This window comes from Dryas octopetala, chromosome 2 (assembly GCF_963921425.1).
Source record: "Dryas octopetala chromosome 2, drDryOcto1.1, whole genome shotgun sequence".
NCBI classification, from domain to species: Eukaryota; Viridiplantae; Streptophyta; class Magnoliopsida; order Rosales; family Rosaceae; genus Dryas; species Dryas octopetala.
This window is the reverse complement of record NC_141367.1, coordinates 28985949-29002837: the sequence shown is the minus strand read 5'-3', so window position 1 is coordinate 29002837 and position 16889 is coordinate 28985949. Positions and strand designations below refer to the sequence as shown.

Here is a 16889-nt window from a genome sequence, read left to right as displayed (position 1 = left end):
TAAATTTCAATTTTTTAAATTCGTTTGTTTTGAATTTCATGATATTTTCACTTTTTCACTCTAAGGCCCTGTTTGTTTGGACGGAATCTACCCATTCTATCCAAATATGGTGATTGGCTGGCTTGTAAGGGAAATGTACTAAGGAATTGACTTTAGTTGACTGTAATTTAATTCCTCATTAGAGGTGGAATAGAAAGGCAAGAAGGGAGGTGGTATTTCTATTCCCACACTAGCTAGAATGTAAAATTACAATAATTACCCTCTCATTATATGACTACTAAAAAATTGAAAACATAAAACTCACTCCTCTCGTCCTCCTCCATTCTTCTGTTCCATGGCAGATTTGCCATGCCTCCTACCACCCCACCTGATCCCTCCTCCATGGAAGAAGAAAAATTAATAAAAAAGAGTTTTTTTTTTTTTTTCTTTTTTCTAAATCACTTCCTCCTCTTCCACCACCATGGGTGTTATTTTTTCTTTTCTGCACATAGCAGCACCACCGTAGGATATACATATATATATATATATATATCTATGTCAATCTTCAACCCCCATTAATCAATCTTCAACAACAAATTATATATCAATTAATTAAGTTGATAATAATTTTTTACCACTATGGATGTTCTTCTTTCTATTCTGCACATGGCAGTACCACCGTAGGATATATCTATGTCAATCTTCAACCCCATTAATCAATCTTCAACAATAAATTATATATCAATTAATTAAGTTGATTATAATTCCTCAACTTTTCTTATCCTCTGCGACTTGGAGAAAACTCATTGATGCCGATATTCGAAGCAATTGAAGGAGGGGGACGAGATCGATCCTTTTAATTCTGGAAACAAACAATTGACAGAGGAATTTCTGGGTTCATCATCAACATAAAGAGATTAAGAAAAAGATATAATTGTCCAAATTAAAAAATTATTGTTATCTTGAAATTCCTTGAAATGATCCAATAGGGAGTTTTTTTTTTTTGTCGAACGATACAGCAGTTTCTCTCCCACTCTATCTCTCATTCTTCTCTCCTCTCTCTCCCTCTCTCAAATTTGATAAGTTAAAAGAAAAGGATAAAATTGGAAAAGTGCTATTATTTACTCCATTACAAATCATTCCATATTTTCAATTACTAAATTGTTTCAAACATTAGAATGAAAAGGTAAAAGTCATTGCATTACTACATAGTTAAGGAATGGAATACAATACCTATTCCAATTGTAGCGTTACGGCCAAACAAACGGGGACTAAAGGTACGCCTTTTTGGGTGTAATGGGAAATTGAGGGACAACAAACGACATGAAGGGGTTCAAAACGACATTGAAAGCGAGGTGAATAGAGACTGATAAGCGTTAAAATTGCAGGAGGTGCGGGAGGGACAGACGGATGTTGCACCGCTACACATTCCAGAGGATATCTCTCATGGCTCTTAAACCCCAGCGCCTCCACAACAGTATCTCTCTCTCTCTCTCTGAGTTCTCTCCCTCTTTCTTTTTATCTCTCTCTCTCTCTCTCTCTCTCTCTCTCTATTGAGTCATTTGATTTTACTCGCTCGCAGTTGCAGAGACGACGTCGCAGAGCGTAGCAAAAAGGCCAAGGGCAATGACCACTGAATCCTCCATGAAGGACGCCTTCGCCAAATACGCCGATTACCTCAATCACCTCGTAAATCCCTAATTTACATTGCCCTAATTGCAAAATAGGGGTCATTGAATAATCTGGGTATTTTAGTTTTATAATGTGGAATTTCTGCTTGTTTTGTTTGTGTTTGATTCATGTTTATAGAATGACAAACGAGAAAGAGTCGTAAAAGCAAGTCGTGATATCACCTTTAACAGCAAAAAGGTCATCTTTCAGGTGCACAGGTAACAAGACTGGACCTTTGCATAAAATTTAATCGAACCCAATATTTTACTTCTCATTCCTCTTGATTTTGGATTCTGGGTTTTCTTGCAACTGCTTTGTTGGCTTGCATTGAAGTGTTGTTGCTGTAATTTGAACTTGAACAGAATCAGTAAACACAACAGAGAGGAAGTTCTGCAAAAAGCAGAAAAGGATTTAGCAGCTGTGACGGATCAGTACATCTCCCGACTGGTTAAGGAACTGCAAGGGACTGATTTTTGGAAGCTTAGACGAGCATACTCACCAGGGGTGAGCTCTGTTTCCTCTTCTGCTTGATTCGAATGCGATTTCCACTAAATGTTATGCCTTGTTAATTCACTTGTGCTTGGGTCTTTGCAGGTACAAGAATATGTTGAAGCTGCAACCTTCTGTAAATTCTGCAGGACTGGGACTCTTTTAAATCTTGATGAGATAAATGCTACTTTGTTACCACTCAGTGGTCCGTCTCTTGAGCCTTTGCAGATCAATGTCCTTGACTATCTACTGGGGGTAATTTCTACAGTTTTGATGTTATATTCTTTATGTGAAAAGGAAACTATAGGCCATTTGATTAAAAGTTACAAGTTTAAATACACAGACAGATACTATCATTGTTACTGCAAACACACACATGGACAGATTTAAATATTTGGGAGGAGTTGCTCGAAGTTCTTATGCGCCTATTGGATTTGACTAGAACATTCATATAAACACATAGTACATACACTCATCTAATGCTTATCTGTTTATGTTTTTGGAAGAGTAACTCAGTGTTGTTGTACAGCTTGCAGATTTGACTGGGGAGCTGATGCGGTTGGCAATTGGACGTATTTCAGATGGTGAAATTGAATTTGCTGAGAAGATATGCAAGTTTGCACGTGATATTTACAGGGAATTGACCCTTGTTGTCCCATTTATGGATGATAGTCATGACATGAAGACGAAAATGGATACAATGCTTCAAAGTGTAATGAAGATAGAGAATGGTATTGTGTTGACAGTGTCTCTGCCCATAGTTGTATGCATGACCAAAAGTGTTACAGATATATTTAATCCCATTCTTTGGAATATTGCGATAGAGTTGAATAGGAATGACCAAATCAAATGATAAAACATAGGAGAACTTTCTACTTACAATTTATGGATGGGATCAAAGTAGGAGTGTTTGACAGATTTTAAATCATGCAAAAAATATTTGTTGAAATAGGAGCCCCTGTTGGAGTTGAAGTTAGGATAAAGACTATCTTTTGGGAGTTCACTGTATAATCATTTTTCTAAAAGTACTTAATGAAATTGAAATTTTTTAAACTTGAGTATTATATTGGCATCATTGTTTGTGGCATTCATAAATGTGTGTGTGTGTGTGTGTGTGTGTGTGTTCAATCAAGCTATTGGTTTTTATTTTGCATGTATAGTCAACATATTCCTAACAAAATCTTGATTCTACTTCTTTGTTGATTCCCTTTTAATAACTTGAAGGTGTTTCTGCAGCTTGCTTCAGTGTTCATGTGAGAGGATCAGAGTATATGCCCATACTTGGTTCCAACGATCCAACTTCCTTCTTATTGGGAGTGACCAATATTGAAATTTGATGTAATTTCGGATTGTCTCATTCTCTTCTTTACTGCATACTTACTTCCATGTGTTTTAACTAAGGAGATAAGTTTCTTACTTTCTACAGAAAATAAGGTTTGGATTTCAAGGAGCATAGATGGGCGCATGCAATTTTGTGAAAATATTTGTAGTTCATCACCTTCTGGTCACTACAAACGGTTACCAGCAGACAAGAGATTGCCACTTCCATTGAAGAACGACTTGGTGCATGTTTTCATTGCAAAGCAGTAAGCTTTAAAAGCAAATTTCTTCTACTTCTCTGTACACTGTCGAGGATTATACTAGTAGAGCTTGTAGTAAAACTATGCCAAAGAGGTGATAGGCATGAGATGCAATGAGAATGTATGAGTGCCCTTTCCTGTTAAGCCACAAAAAAAAAAAAGTATATTTGATTTCTTATAAGGTTATCTGCTTGAAATTGATGTGTTCTCCAGGAATTGATAAATTTCATGGAATATCAATATTTCTAATTTTCTACCCAAATATTTCTAATTGATAATTATAATGAAATGCTAAAAGCAGCTTATAGTTAACAAGTGCGCTGAGGTCCCTCGCTTGCTATCAAAAGAAAAAGCTATAAAGGGTAATAAAAACTTATATTTGGTGAAATAAAAAAAATAAAATAGGAGAGAGGATGCATGCACCACTCAAAGAAGAAGAAAAGTCTAACTTAAAGATCTCACTTGGACATATATAGGGTAGTTTTACTCTTGTCGCATACGTGACCCATATGGAATTTAAACATTAAAAACCCAGACACAAATTTTTTATTTGGGTAAAGTACTCCAATGTCCAACCTTTTATATATTTTTAATTTTATACATTTTATTCAAAATTTCTATAGTAATCTATTTCCATATTTATATTTTCATTATTTGAAATCTCCATAGATACTCAATTTTTTTTTCTTCTACCTAACCTACATTAATCCTTTCCAAATTGATGCAAGAATATTAAATATCCTAGCTACCATTTTACATGTCCATTTGACCCAGTGGGCTGATACCCGCAACCCCAAATCCATTCCATTTAAATTTTGATATACCCATACCCATGCCATACCCATTACTATTTTCATGGGTATTACCCATACCCACCCCACCAGATTAATGGGTTGCCCAAACCCAACCCATTAACCCACAAATTTTTTTTTTTATAATAAAATATAATTCTAATCAAATATAACACTTTATTATTTCATTGTCTCTCTGGTATTTTTTTTCTTCCTCTGCTAGCTTTTATATTAATCTCAGTATAAGACTAACTTTGAAAAATTAGTCTATTTTCTATATGGCTACCTTTGAAAAATTTTCAAAGATCATGCACGGAAAAATTTCAAAAATAAAAATTATCTATTTTGCACCTCTTCCATCCATCTCATATCTCATATATCTTGTTAGTTAAACCAAAAAATAAAAATAGTATAAGACTAATTGGTCCTAATCAAGGTCATTAGCAATTTTGTGTTCATATATCCAATCAATTAAAAATATGTAAGTACTCGCTCCTATCCTTCTCTGTCCATCAATATCTTAGTCTTGTCCTCAGGGTACTTCACCACAATGTCATCCTTCTCATACTTGTCTACCAAGTTGCTCTCTTCATTAATTCTATATCTCTAATCTCAATCACAAAGTGTGATGTTCTCAACATTCTCATCATCAATGCAAGATTGCAAAGGGCCCTGCAACAATTCAAACAATATGACTTAAAATTTGAACCTAATCATATAAAATTACATCAAATAGATTATAGCCAAGTATATCAATCATAAGCACCAAAAAAAAAAAAAAAGTATACCAATCATTTTACCTCACTTAATTCAACATCTTCATCACATGTGAAATCTCCAAAAGTTGTTGTAGAACTTGAACCTAATCATATAATAACAAGAATAATTAGTAAACATAGAGGAACAAATTCACTTGCTATTACTACATACATAATTCATTTCCAATACCTTTTATTTCATTCCAAAGCCAATCCCGAGTACACATTAAAGCTCTATGGTATTTGAATGAAGTCGACTCCGATGTGGGCTCACGATTCTTCCACTAGTGCTAAAGGCGGACTCTGAAGCAACCGTAGACACAGGAATTGCCAAGATATCCCTAGCAATAGCATGCAAAGTAGGATATTTTATCCCATTCGTCCTCCACCAAGAAAGTATATCAAAGGCATGAGTCCTAGGTAAGAGAGACTCATCCAAATAACGGTCTAAGTCAGACCTAACATTATCCACACTAACGGAATGAGAAACAAATAAGTCAAACTTGTGCAAATTGTCAACAACTCCAAAATGATGTGAACTTGATGAAGATGCAAGAACCGAAGAAGATTCATTATTGGATTGAGTCCTTGATTGATATTGTTTGACCAAATCATAAGCTAGTTTTCGAATCCTCTCAATTTCCAATGAAGCATTATCTACATAAATTAAAGGGAAATAAAACTCAATCAATTTCATCTTGAACCTTGGATCCAAAACAGTGGCAATTGCCATTATCCCATGAATTGTGTTCCAATACTTATCAAACTTAGTTGCCATCTTTGTTGCCATCTCTTTCACTATATCTTGGTCTGACTCCATCCAATCATAAATTGCCATCCGAATCTCACAAATATTTGGAAAGAAAAGATTGGATGTGGGATATATGGTACCTGAAAACAACTCGTTACACTATAAAACAATTGCAACTTTTCAGCAATTACCCTTGCTAATACCCAATCATTCTCACTAGGTACTCTTTTATATAAGGACCCACGTTGTTTCAAACGAGGAAACACATCCTTATATATTAATGCCGTCTTAAGCATCATATATGTGGAGTTCCATCTCGTCTTACAGTCAAGTACCAACTTCCTAGTGCAATCAATTTGCAATTGATGAGCTGCCTCGATAAACTTTTCCTCTCTTTTTGCGGTTGCTGTCCAATGTGAAACACTAAACCGAATGTTCTCAATACTCTCATTTATCACTTCTAAGCCATCCTTCACTATTAAGTCTAAAATATGTGCAGAGCAACGCATATGAAAAAGTTTTCCATCCAACAAAAGTGAGCTAGAAGAGAGTGTGAATAAGAGTACCTCAAGCATAGCATCATTAGTTGTGCAATTATCAACAGTCAAAGTAGATAACTTTCGATCAATATTCCAATCCAACATGCAATCCATCAAAACTTTAGCAAGTGTTTCAGCAGTATGTGGACATGGCACATATATAAACCTAATATGATGAACAAATAAATTACAATCAAATTAAAAGACAAAGAGAGGGTAGTGGTCCATATGGCTAAGTACATCAACAAATAGATAACTTAAAGGATTTAGAGTAACTAAAATACAATAGTAAAGACCTCTTGCATTTATTTATTTTTAAGTAATAGTCTGCTAGTCATGTCAATATGCTTATTATTTTGTTTCTTGAAGTTCATGTAATATCTATATGTGATATTGACATTGTGATGTTAAAATATGGATAAAATGTGCTGAACTCTAATGGAAAATAGGTAAAATGTATAACATGCTCAAACCTTTTGTGTTATCTGTTTGTTATTAGAAACAACCAAACAAAGTCTAACATATGCAAAATAGGTAAAATGTGCTGAACTCTAATGGAATCTTTGAAAATATGGATAGAAAAGGAGCAGATGTAAGAGGGTACTTTGTGTGGTCCTTGCTTGACAATTTCGAGTGGACCAGTGGACATACACATGGACATTTAAGCTTATGTACAGAATAAGAATGTCAATGAATGAAATATATCCTTATAATCGTCTCTTTAATTTTCTAACCTGTTAGCATAAATTACTTATTAATCATTTGATAAGAATTGGAAATAATAAACCTTATAGCTTAACTACAAAGGCCTCTACAGCTCAAAATAATCATCATCAATTACTGAAAGATAAACAAAAGTTGGATATTAATACCAATCAAACATAGCATGGAAAAAAGAGAAATAAATTACCTCAAAAGTCGACTCTGCAAGATCCACGAATCATCAATGAAATGTGCAGTGATTGCCATAAACCCTCTTTTTTGGTTATTCGAGGTCCACATATCTGTTGTAATTGCTATTCGACTCCTATTCATCTCCAAAAGTTTCATTGTCTTTTCCCTCTCACTTACAAAAATCTTAAGGATGTCTCTCTTAATTGTGTTTCGTGAAACAACCTTAAATAATGGTTGTAAGGCATTAGAATACCTCCTAAATCCAATGTGTTCAACCATTGACAATGGGTACTCATGCAAAATTACCATATTTACAAGCTCTCTCCTTGCATTATCTTCATCAAAATTATAGGTACCAACTTTCACAGATCCATCACCCACCACTTGTCCTGCATCCGTATTTTTCTGCCCAGGACATTTTTTAAAATGTGAATGCAAGTGATTAGTCCCATTAGTACGCACCCCACTTAGGTCCTTTTGACAATAATTACAAACCGCTCTCCACGCCCCATTAATTTTTATTCTCTTGAAATGGTTCCACATAGTTGACGTTAATTTTCTTTTGCGTGAACCACTACCACCATCACCTGAAGCTGTAGGACTCTGCATCAGTTGGTATTTCACTGTCAATTTGGTTCTCAGCTTGAGTACCACTAATTGACAAGTGTTCTGAATCCATCTATAATCTAATAAACAACTTAATATACTAGCTGTATCTCCTTGGTCCACATAGTTTAACAAGTTAATCACATTTTAGATAATAAGTAACCTGCAAACACAATATATAATTAGACATTTATTAGTTTTGGAACCAGCTGATTTCAATATTAAAAGTTAAAGCTCGATCACATCATTTTGGTACAATTAATCAGAATCTATCTACTTTAGTCTAAGGTGCTTGTCAAAGGACAAATCAAGGTCTTGTTTCAAACTACCACATGCTATACGATAACATATAATAAAAAGCTAGTTAAATCAATTTTATAATGTAGAAAGATGAAAATTAACCCTCTATCAGTCAAATGATTATGCTGATCTGCTTACTTATATATGTTACATCATAGATTCCATTTGCATACCTTATACCCAATAATGTTCTATATATTTAAGGTGACACAACAATAAAAAATAGACAAATTTGTAAATGAATAAGAGTCGAAAATTAGTACCATAATTTAGCTAAAAACTCAATAAAAAAATTAGCTAAAAACTGATTTTTTTGGGTAAGCAAACAAATCTGGCCTTGGTATAACTGTCTAAGGCCTGACTAAGTTAAAACCCGATTGTTGTCATAGACTTTAATCTTTATCGCCACCAGCTAATGACTAACTGATGGTCTAACAAACTCAGTTCAATATTAATCCACCACAGCAACAAGAATGTGAATCACAAACTCGGTTCATTATTAATCCACAACAACAAGAATGAAAAAATGATTCACAGAATTAAAAATTACCCCAAAAGCAATCACCAAGCACCCAAAACGCTGCAAACCACAGAGACACCATCCAATGTGAATGTGCCACTGCCACCAGTAGAACATGAATACCAACGTTGAGCAAGCAAGCAAGCGAGCGAGAGAGAGAGAGCGAGAGCGAGAGTGAGCGAGCGAGAGAGAGAGAGAGAGAGAGAGAGAGAGAGAGAGAGAGAGAGAGAGAGCGCTCTCAAATGTTCTACTGGTGGCGCTCTCAACGCCTATCTTACTTTGTGATCTCCGTTGGAAGCAGCCCTCTGTGGCTTGTTAAGATCTTTTGTTTTGTATATTTGGATATCCATGGGTATTACCCAAACCCACTTTATTTCTATATGGGTTTTATAAAAATCCCCATACCCAGCCCAAACCAAATAATAATGTCTCAAACCCATCCCCTAATGGAATAGGTGTTGTGGGTACCCACACCCATGGGTCAAATGGCCAATCCTACCTGTAAACAAGGGCTAGTGGCCTGAGCCTCCCAGCCGGGCATGGCTAAGAGAGCGTTGGCCGGGTTGATGGAGGCCGGATCGGTCGTCGTCGCCACTACCAGCGTCACCATTTTGGTTGTCGTTTTTCGTGCGAAGCTGTGAAATCGAAACGCCAAACGCCGACTGCTTTTCCACTAAATGTTGCTGGCAGTAGTGACTACTGAGCACTTGATACGACGTCGTTCTCAGGAACATTACCACTAAAGTTAACATTGCCATTACTGACGTGATGGGTGGTTCCTATTTTCGTAAGTCTATTTGTATTTTGAAAAGAAAATTAAACTTGGTTAATGTTTATTTCTTTAGAAAAATAAATTTGGTATTTAATGAAAACTCAGATTTGTAAATAACAATCCCTAATTTTTTTTTGTTTAATCTTATTTACAAGAAAATTTTAACTTTAATGCGGGAAAAATATGAAATTTGAAGGTCAACTTTCAATTTTAAATTTTACCTAGCTAAATATACTATTTTCAAAATTATAAGACAATCATTGCCACCACTACCTTGTTACCGCCACTATTGTTGTTCTTGTCACCATTTATAATAAGTACCATCATCACTTTACTACTTTTAATTCCATCACATTTAACTTATAGGTTAAAAAACAAAAAGTTGTGGTGGCAAACAAAAAATTGTGCAAATTTTATGATTATAATTTATAAATTTCAATTTTTTAAATTCGTTTGTTTTGAATTTCATGATATTTTCACTTTTTCACTCTAAGGCCCTGTTTGTTTGGACGGAATCTACCCATTCCATCCAAATATGGTGTTTGGCTGGCTTGTAAGGGAAATGTACTAAGGAATTGACTTTAGTTGACTGTAATTTAATTCCTCATAAGAGGTGGAATAGAAAGGCAAGAAGGGAGGTGGTATTTCTATTCCCACACTAGCTAGAATGTAAAATTACAATAATTACCCTCTCATTATATGACTACTAAAAAATTGAAAACATAAAACTCACTCCTCTCGTCCTCCTCCATTCTTTTGTTCCATGGCAGATTTGCCATGCCTCCTACCACCCCACCTGATCCCTCCTCCATGGAAGAAGAAAAATTAATAAAAAAGAGTTTTTTTTTTTTTTTTCTTTTTTCTAAATCACTTCCTCCTCTTCCACCACCATGGGTGTTATTTTTTCTTTTCTGCACATAGCAGCACCACCGTAGGATATACATATATATATATATCTATGTCAATCTTCAACCCCCATTAATCAATCTTCAACAACAAATTATATATCAATTAATTAAGTTGATAATAATTTTTTACCACTATGGATGTTCTTCTTTCTATTCTGCACATAGCAGTACCACCGTAGGATATATCTATGTCAATCTTCAACCCCATTAATCAATCTTCAACAATAAATTATATATTGTTTGTGGGAAAATCCACATCAATCCGAACAGCCAATCACAGCTCGACACGTGGCTGGTCAACATCCACCTCGGAGTTTGACTCTCAGTGGTCAAAACTTTGACCCCCACGTCATCACCACTCGGCATCGCCTCTGCCAGCTCAGACCGGATCTCCACGCCGGCCCTCCATGTTCGGTCCGAGCCGAACCGATGATCTTCCGTGGGATCGAGTGTCCATCTTCCCACGATCATCCCGGTCCGGCTCGGCTCGGCACAGGAGATGGCCTCTTTTCGGGTTCTGGCGTCGACCAGTTAGAGCTCGGAAAGACCCCCAGTCTATGGGACCGGCTCGGCCTGGAATCCCATGCCCGATCCGACCACACATGGACTTCGTGTCTTCACATGAAAACATGTGTTCGTATCGGCTCGGCTCGGCTCTCCGCCGCCATTCCCAGGAAGATCACGATGGGACGAACCGCCACACTTGAATGCACCTGACACAATCTTCTGACAGACAGAATATCAGGCTTGCATTCATGACTGCTGGACAGTTTGCCTGCACCTTCCAACCTTGCATTCAATGCAGCATTCAATGCTGAGGAAGCAAGCAGCTGAGCATGCAACTAGGTCTGACCAGGTGCGTGGGTCTCTGGCAACCATTCATTCACATGCAAGTAACTTATTCATTAAGTTTTCCTTTGCCTATATAAGGCACCACATATGCACAAAATGAAGCAGCTAGCAATCTATCAATACACACGCTAAACACTTTGTATTTCCATCCAAAAAAGAGCCTACCCAACTTGCTGAGAATAACCCAGAACATTTGCCTTGTTCTTCCCATTCTCCCAAGTTCTTCCTTTGTTCTTCCTCATCCACCATCAAACACCACCACTGATTTCATCATCGGAGTGTGTTTGGCTGGTACCACACCGGTCCATCTCCTTTGATCTTGTTTTTGTCTACAGGAAGATCTCAATCAGCATCCACTTCATCATCCAGCGAAGCACTTGATCAGCCAGATCAGCATATCTAAGTTGTTGCATCTACCTTACGAGAATTTGCATCAACAGATTGGCGCCGTCTGTGGGAAGCTGACTTCAGCCGTTGTGTTCATCACCGCAAACGCTAAGCTCTTCCTCCACGCAAGTCATCATGACTACCATATTTCGGGACACCAGTTCTTCTTCAGGAGCGTCTCAGAATGATGAACAACATCAGCCTGAGACACCTGAGAAAACGAGGGGAGCACAACTCCCCAGGACGCCAAAGTCCAAAGGTTCCTCCAAAATCCGAGCCGCTCACAAACTCCTTAAGGAGAGTCAGCGACATCTGGCCGCTGAGAATGCACTCCTGAAGCAGAATAATGAGCTGCTCGCAAAACAGGCCGAGCTGGCCGGGGAACTTGCACGCCACCGTGCTCAACTTGAGAATAGTGGGGGATCGGGCTTCCGATCGCGCCGGACCCGAACCGAGCAGGAGGTCCTTTCGCCGTCTCCTTCTCGGCAAAGCACTCCTGCCGAGCCGAACGACCAGACCGATCGGCAGGACTCGGATCACGTCTTCCCGGGCTTCGAGGACATGCCCCCGGCCGAACAGGCCGAATGCCTGAACGCCCACCGTCTTCTTCAGCAAAAACAGGCGGCTTTCGGGAAACGTGCCCCCAGGAATTCGGGCGGAGACCGTGCCGACCCGAATACAAATCGACGACCCCCGGCCCAATCAAGGTTGGGGGCCAACAGTCCTGCCGGTTCGGCCGAAACCAGGGGCCCGATTCGGAATAGACTCGGCCCTATCGCCAGTCAGGATCCTTCCCCATCAGGAACTCACTCGGGGAGGCGATCAGTGAGCGACCGACTGGGGTCCACCATGATCATGTCGGACCGACAACCGGCAAGCGAGAGGCTCACTCGTCAGCCGGTGAGTGAGAGACTCGGCAACCAGGCCGAGTGCTCAGGGGAAAATGCGGCCGAGCCGACCCCGCCCAATGTGGAAAATCTTGTTCGGACTTTGGTCCAGGACCAGATCCGAAGCGTCCACGATCGGCTCGGACATGTCGAGGTCTCCAGGGGGTATACCGGTAGAGCCGACCACGGGGAGGAACTTCCCCTCCCGTACACCAGCAGAATCATGGATGCTGAGGTCTCCCGCGACACCAAGCCCCCCAAGATGGATCAGTATGACGGGACCAAGGATCCCTACGACCATCTTGACAGCTTCAGATACGCCATGGAGGCCCGCCAGGCATCTGAAGCCACGAAGTGCAGAATCTTCCCTTCGACCTTGAAGGGCTCGGCTCGGGGTTGGTTCCGAACCCTCCAACCGAACTCCATCGACTCCTTCTCCGACCTCCGGAGGGCCTTCCTGGCGAGATATCGGGTTGTATCCGAACGACTCTACAACTTGAACGATATGTCGCTCATCAAGCAGCAGGAGGGGGAGAGCCTCAAGGCCTATCTGATCCGCTTCAACATCGAATATACGAAGTGCGACGATTGCGACGATAGGTCAGCTAAGAATGCCCTCATGCAAGGCCTGCACGCCGGGGGACTCCGCTCCCACTTGATGAGGAATCCTCCCTCCACTTACGATGAGCTTTCTGCCGAAGCCACTAAGTGGGCGCGGGCTGAGGAGTGGGATGCTCAGGTGGAGGCCCTGAATCCCAGGCCGACCTCGGCCAAGAGGAAGGAGGGAGAGGTTGCAACTCCCAAACCCCAGGTCCAATCCAAGAAGACCAGGACCGAGGAGCCACGCCAACTTCTGGGCAAGGGACCCAAGTTTGTCCAGTACACGGAGTACACTCCCCTCAACGCCGGTCTGGAGACAATCTACTCCAAGGTCAAGGACCAACTCCCAGTCGCAAGGGAGATCAAGGGACCACCCCCAGACAAAATCAAGGAGGGCGTCTTCTGCAAGTACCATTCCAATCACGGCCACGTCACGGGTGATTGCTACGCCCTCCGCGACGGGATTGAGACTCTTGCCCGGGCGGGTAAGATCAATCAATTCCTGGCCGGTGGGCCTAGGGTACCCAAGGCCGCGCCGAAGAAGCCCACCAACACCATCGAGGTCCAGGATGCTGCCATCGGATCAATCGGCGGGGGACCAACCTTCGTGGGGAGCTCGAACCGATCCCAGAAGGAGTATGTCAGACAGGCGGCTCAAGCTCACGAGTCCTTGTCGATCCAGGCAGGTCAGCCCAGCACTTCCAAAAGACAGCGGAAGGACTGGGCGCCGGTCACCTTTGAGCCGAACGAGGCAAACGAGATCATCTTCCCCCACTATGATCCGGTCGTCATAGTGGCTGAGGTGGCCGGGACAACCATTGCGCGCTCCTTCGTCGATGGAGGGAGCTCAGTCAACATCCTCTACCACTCTGCGTTCGCGCAGATGGGCATTGGCGAGGATAAGCTGGAGACCGATACACCTGCCTTGGTCGGGTTCGGGGGAGAAGTGGTTCAGCCCCTCGGACACATTTACCTTCCCCTTTCGCTCGGGAAGGGACCGATCAAGAAGACCTGCATGACGTACTTCATTGTCGTCAAACGGCCATCAGCCTACAACATCATTCTGGGCAGACCGGCTCTGGTCGACCTTGACTGCATCGTCCATTACGCCAACCTCCTCATCAAATGTCCGGTGGGCGACGACTGCATCGTCATTCAGGGAGACCAGTGCTCGGCTCGGTCGTGCTACGCAGCTTCGATCAAGCAGAAGGGTCAGCTGCCGAACTCGCAGGAGCTTGACTCTATCGCCGATTCGGGCAGGTGGCCGAGGGCGGAGACATTCGACTTCACTTCCGAGCCGAGCTCAGATTCTCGGCCCCTCCCCGCCGAGGCTTGGGAGGAAGTGCCGATCTCGGCCGAGACACCGGATCGGCTCGTCCGAGTGGGGACTCAGATCAGCCCCGAGCAGCGCTCCGCCATAATTGACTTCCTCCGTGCCAACGCGGAAGTGTTCGCCTGGTCTTACGATGACATGCCAGGCATATCGTCTGACGTGATCACCCACAGGCTGAACACTGACCCGGGATGCAAACCGGTCCGTCAGAAGAGGAGGTCATACGACCCGGTTCGATACGCCGCCATGGCTGAAGAGGTAACCAAGTTGCAAAACAACGGGTTCATCCGGAAAGTCAACTACCCCGACTGGCTTGCCAACGTGGTCATGGTGAAAAAGAACAACGGGAAGTGGAGGATGTGCGTGGACTTCACCGACCTGAACAGGGCTTGTCCCAAGGATAGTTTTCCCTTGCCCAGGATAGATCAGCTCGTCGATGCAACAGCAGGACATCAGCTCCTCAGCTTTATGGACGCCTACTCTGGATACAACCAGATCCTGATGCACAAGTCCGACCAGGAAGGCACATCTTTCATAACTGATCGCGGCATGTACTGCTACAAGGTCATGCCCTTCGGCCTCAAAAACGCCGGAGCCACCTACCAAAGGCTGGTCAACCACATGTTCAGATCTTCCATCGGCAAATCCGTAGAGGTTTACGTGGATGACATGCTGGTCAAAAGCATCAAGGCGGACGATCACGTCAGGGACCTCTCAGACATGTTCGGAGTCCTGAAGGAGTATCAGATGCGGCTGAACCCAGCCAAATGTGTCTTTGGGGTTCGGTCAGGCAAGTTCCTTGGCTACCTGGTCAGCCAACGGGGGATCGAAGCCAACCCGGAGAAGATCCAGGCTTTAATCAACATGAAGTCCCCAAGGACACGCAAGGAAATCCAGAGTCTGACTGGAAGAGTTGCCGCCCTGAACCGGTTCATCTCGAAGTCCACTGACCGGTGCCTCCATTTCTTCAAAGCCTTAAAGGGAGCAGGGAAGAGCATAGAATGGACCCCCCAATGCGAGCAGGCCTTTCAAGATCTGAAAAGGCACATGGGGGAACCTCCCATCTTATCCAAACCAGAAGAAGGTGAAGAACTTTTTCTCTACCTCTCTGTCTCTGACTCAGCTCTCAGCTCGGTTTTGGTGAGAGAGGTCGGCGGTGTACAACACCCCGTCTTCTACACGAGCCGAGCCCTCGCCGATGCAGAGACCAGGTATCCAAAATTCGAGAAGATGGCTCTCGCCCTGGTCAGCTCGGCTCGGAAGCTGAGACCCTACTTCCAGGCTCATTCAATCGTTGTCTTGACGGATCAGCCGCTCAGACAAATCTTAGCAAAACCCGAGACTTCGGGTCGGCTCATCAAATGGTCAATCGAGCTCGGCGAGTTTGACATCATCTACCGTCCCAGGACGGCCATCAAAGGTCAAGCCATGTCCGACTTCATCTGTGAGTCGACCACCTCGACGGAGGATCCGCCGCGCACCGACGCTATGCCATCGGCGTCCGATCCAAACACAATCGGCGAACACGGCCAGGTAGATCTCCTCACCTGGACCCTCTATGTGGACGGATCTTCCAACGCCATGGGAAGCGGAGCCGGGCTTGTTCTGATCTCCCCGGAACAAGTTGTGATGGAGTATGCTCTTCGCTTCAGATTTCAAGCGTCAAACAACGAAGCAGAGTATGAGGCACTCATCGCCGGGCTCAGATTGGCAAAGGAGCTCGGCGCGACCAAACTAAACATCTTCAGCGACTCCCAGCTAATCGTCAATCAGATTTTGGGAGAGTATGAGACTCGGGAGCCCAGCATGACTGCCTATCTCGAGAAGACCCTTTTGCTGCTCGGGGACTTCCGCGAATACAAAATATCACAAATCCCGAGGGCAGAAAACTGCAGGGCCGACGCCTTGGCACGCCTGGCTTCGGCCACAGACACCGGATCCGCCAGGCATGTTCCAGTCGAAATTCTGGACAGACCTAGCACCGCCGAAACCGAGGCCGCAGTTATGCAAACCGAGGCCGAGCCGAACTGGATGACTTCAATCATCACCTACTTGGTCTCCGGGGTTCTCCCCCCGGAGAGGGACAAAGCACGTCTCATCAAAACCAGGTCGGCTCGGTTCAGCATGATCAACGGTCAGCTTTACAAAAGGAGTTTCTCCCTGCCCTACTTGCGGTGCGTCACTCCCCAAGAAGGTCAGGATGTGCTGAGAGAAATCCACGAGGGGATATGCGGAAACCACTCTGGAGGAAGAGCCCTCGCCTACAAGACGA

The 16889-nt window shown here is 42.5% G+C and overlaps 1 protein-coding gene across 1 annotated transcript; it reads left to right on the top strand.

Moving 5' to 3' along the window:
* The first annotated feature begins 1297 nt into the window (after nt 1-1297).
* LOC147295308 (uncharacterized) lies at nt 1298-3981 on the top strand. Its single transcript, XM_086232912.1, has 8 exons — nt 1298-1456; nt 1562-1668; nt 1789-1868; nt 2013-2154; nt 2245-2394; nt 2669-2870; nt 3376-3477; nt 3566-3981. Exons 1-7 carry the CDS (start codon nt 1390-1392, stop codon nt 3474-3476), a joined length of 849 nt encoding a protein of 282 aa, XP_086089038.1. The 5' UTR covers nt 1298-1389; the 3' UTR covers nt 3477; nt 3566-3981.
* The last annotated feature ends 12908 nt before the right edge of the window (nt 3982-16889 follow it).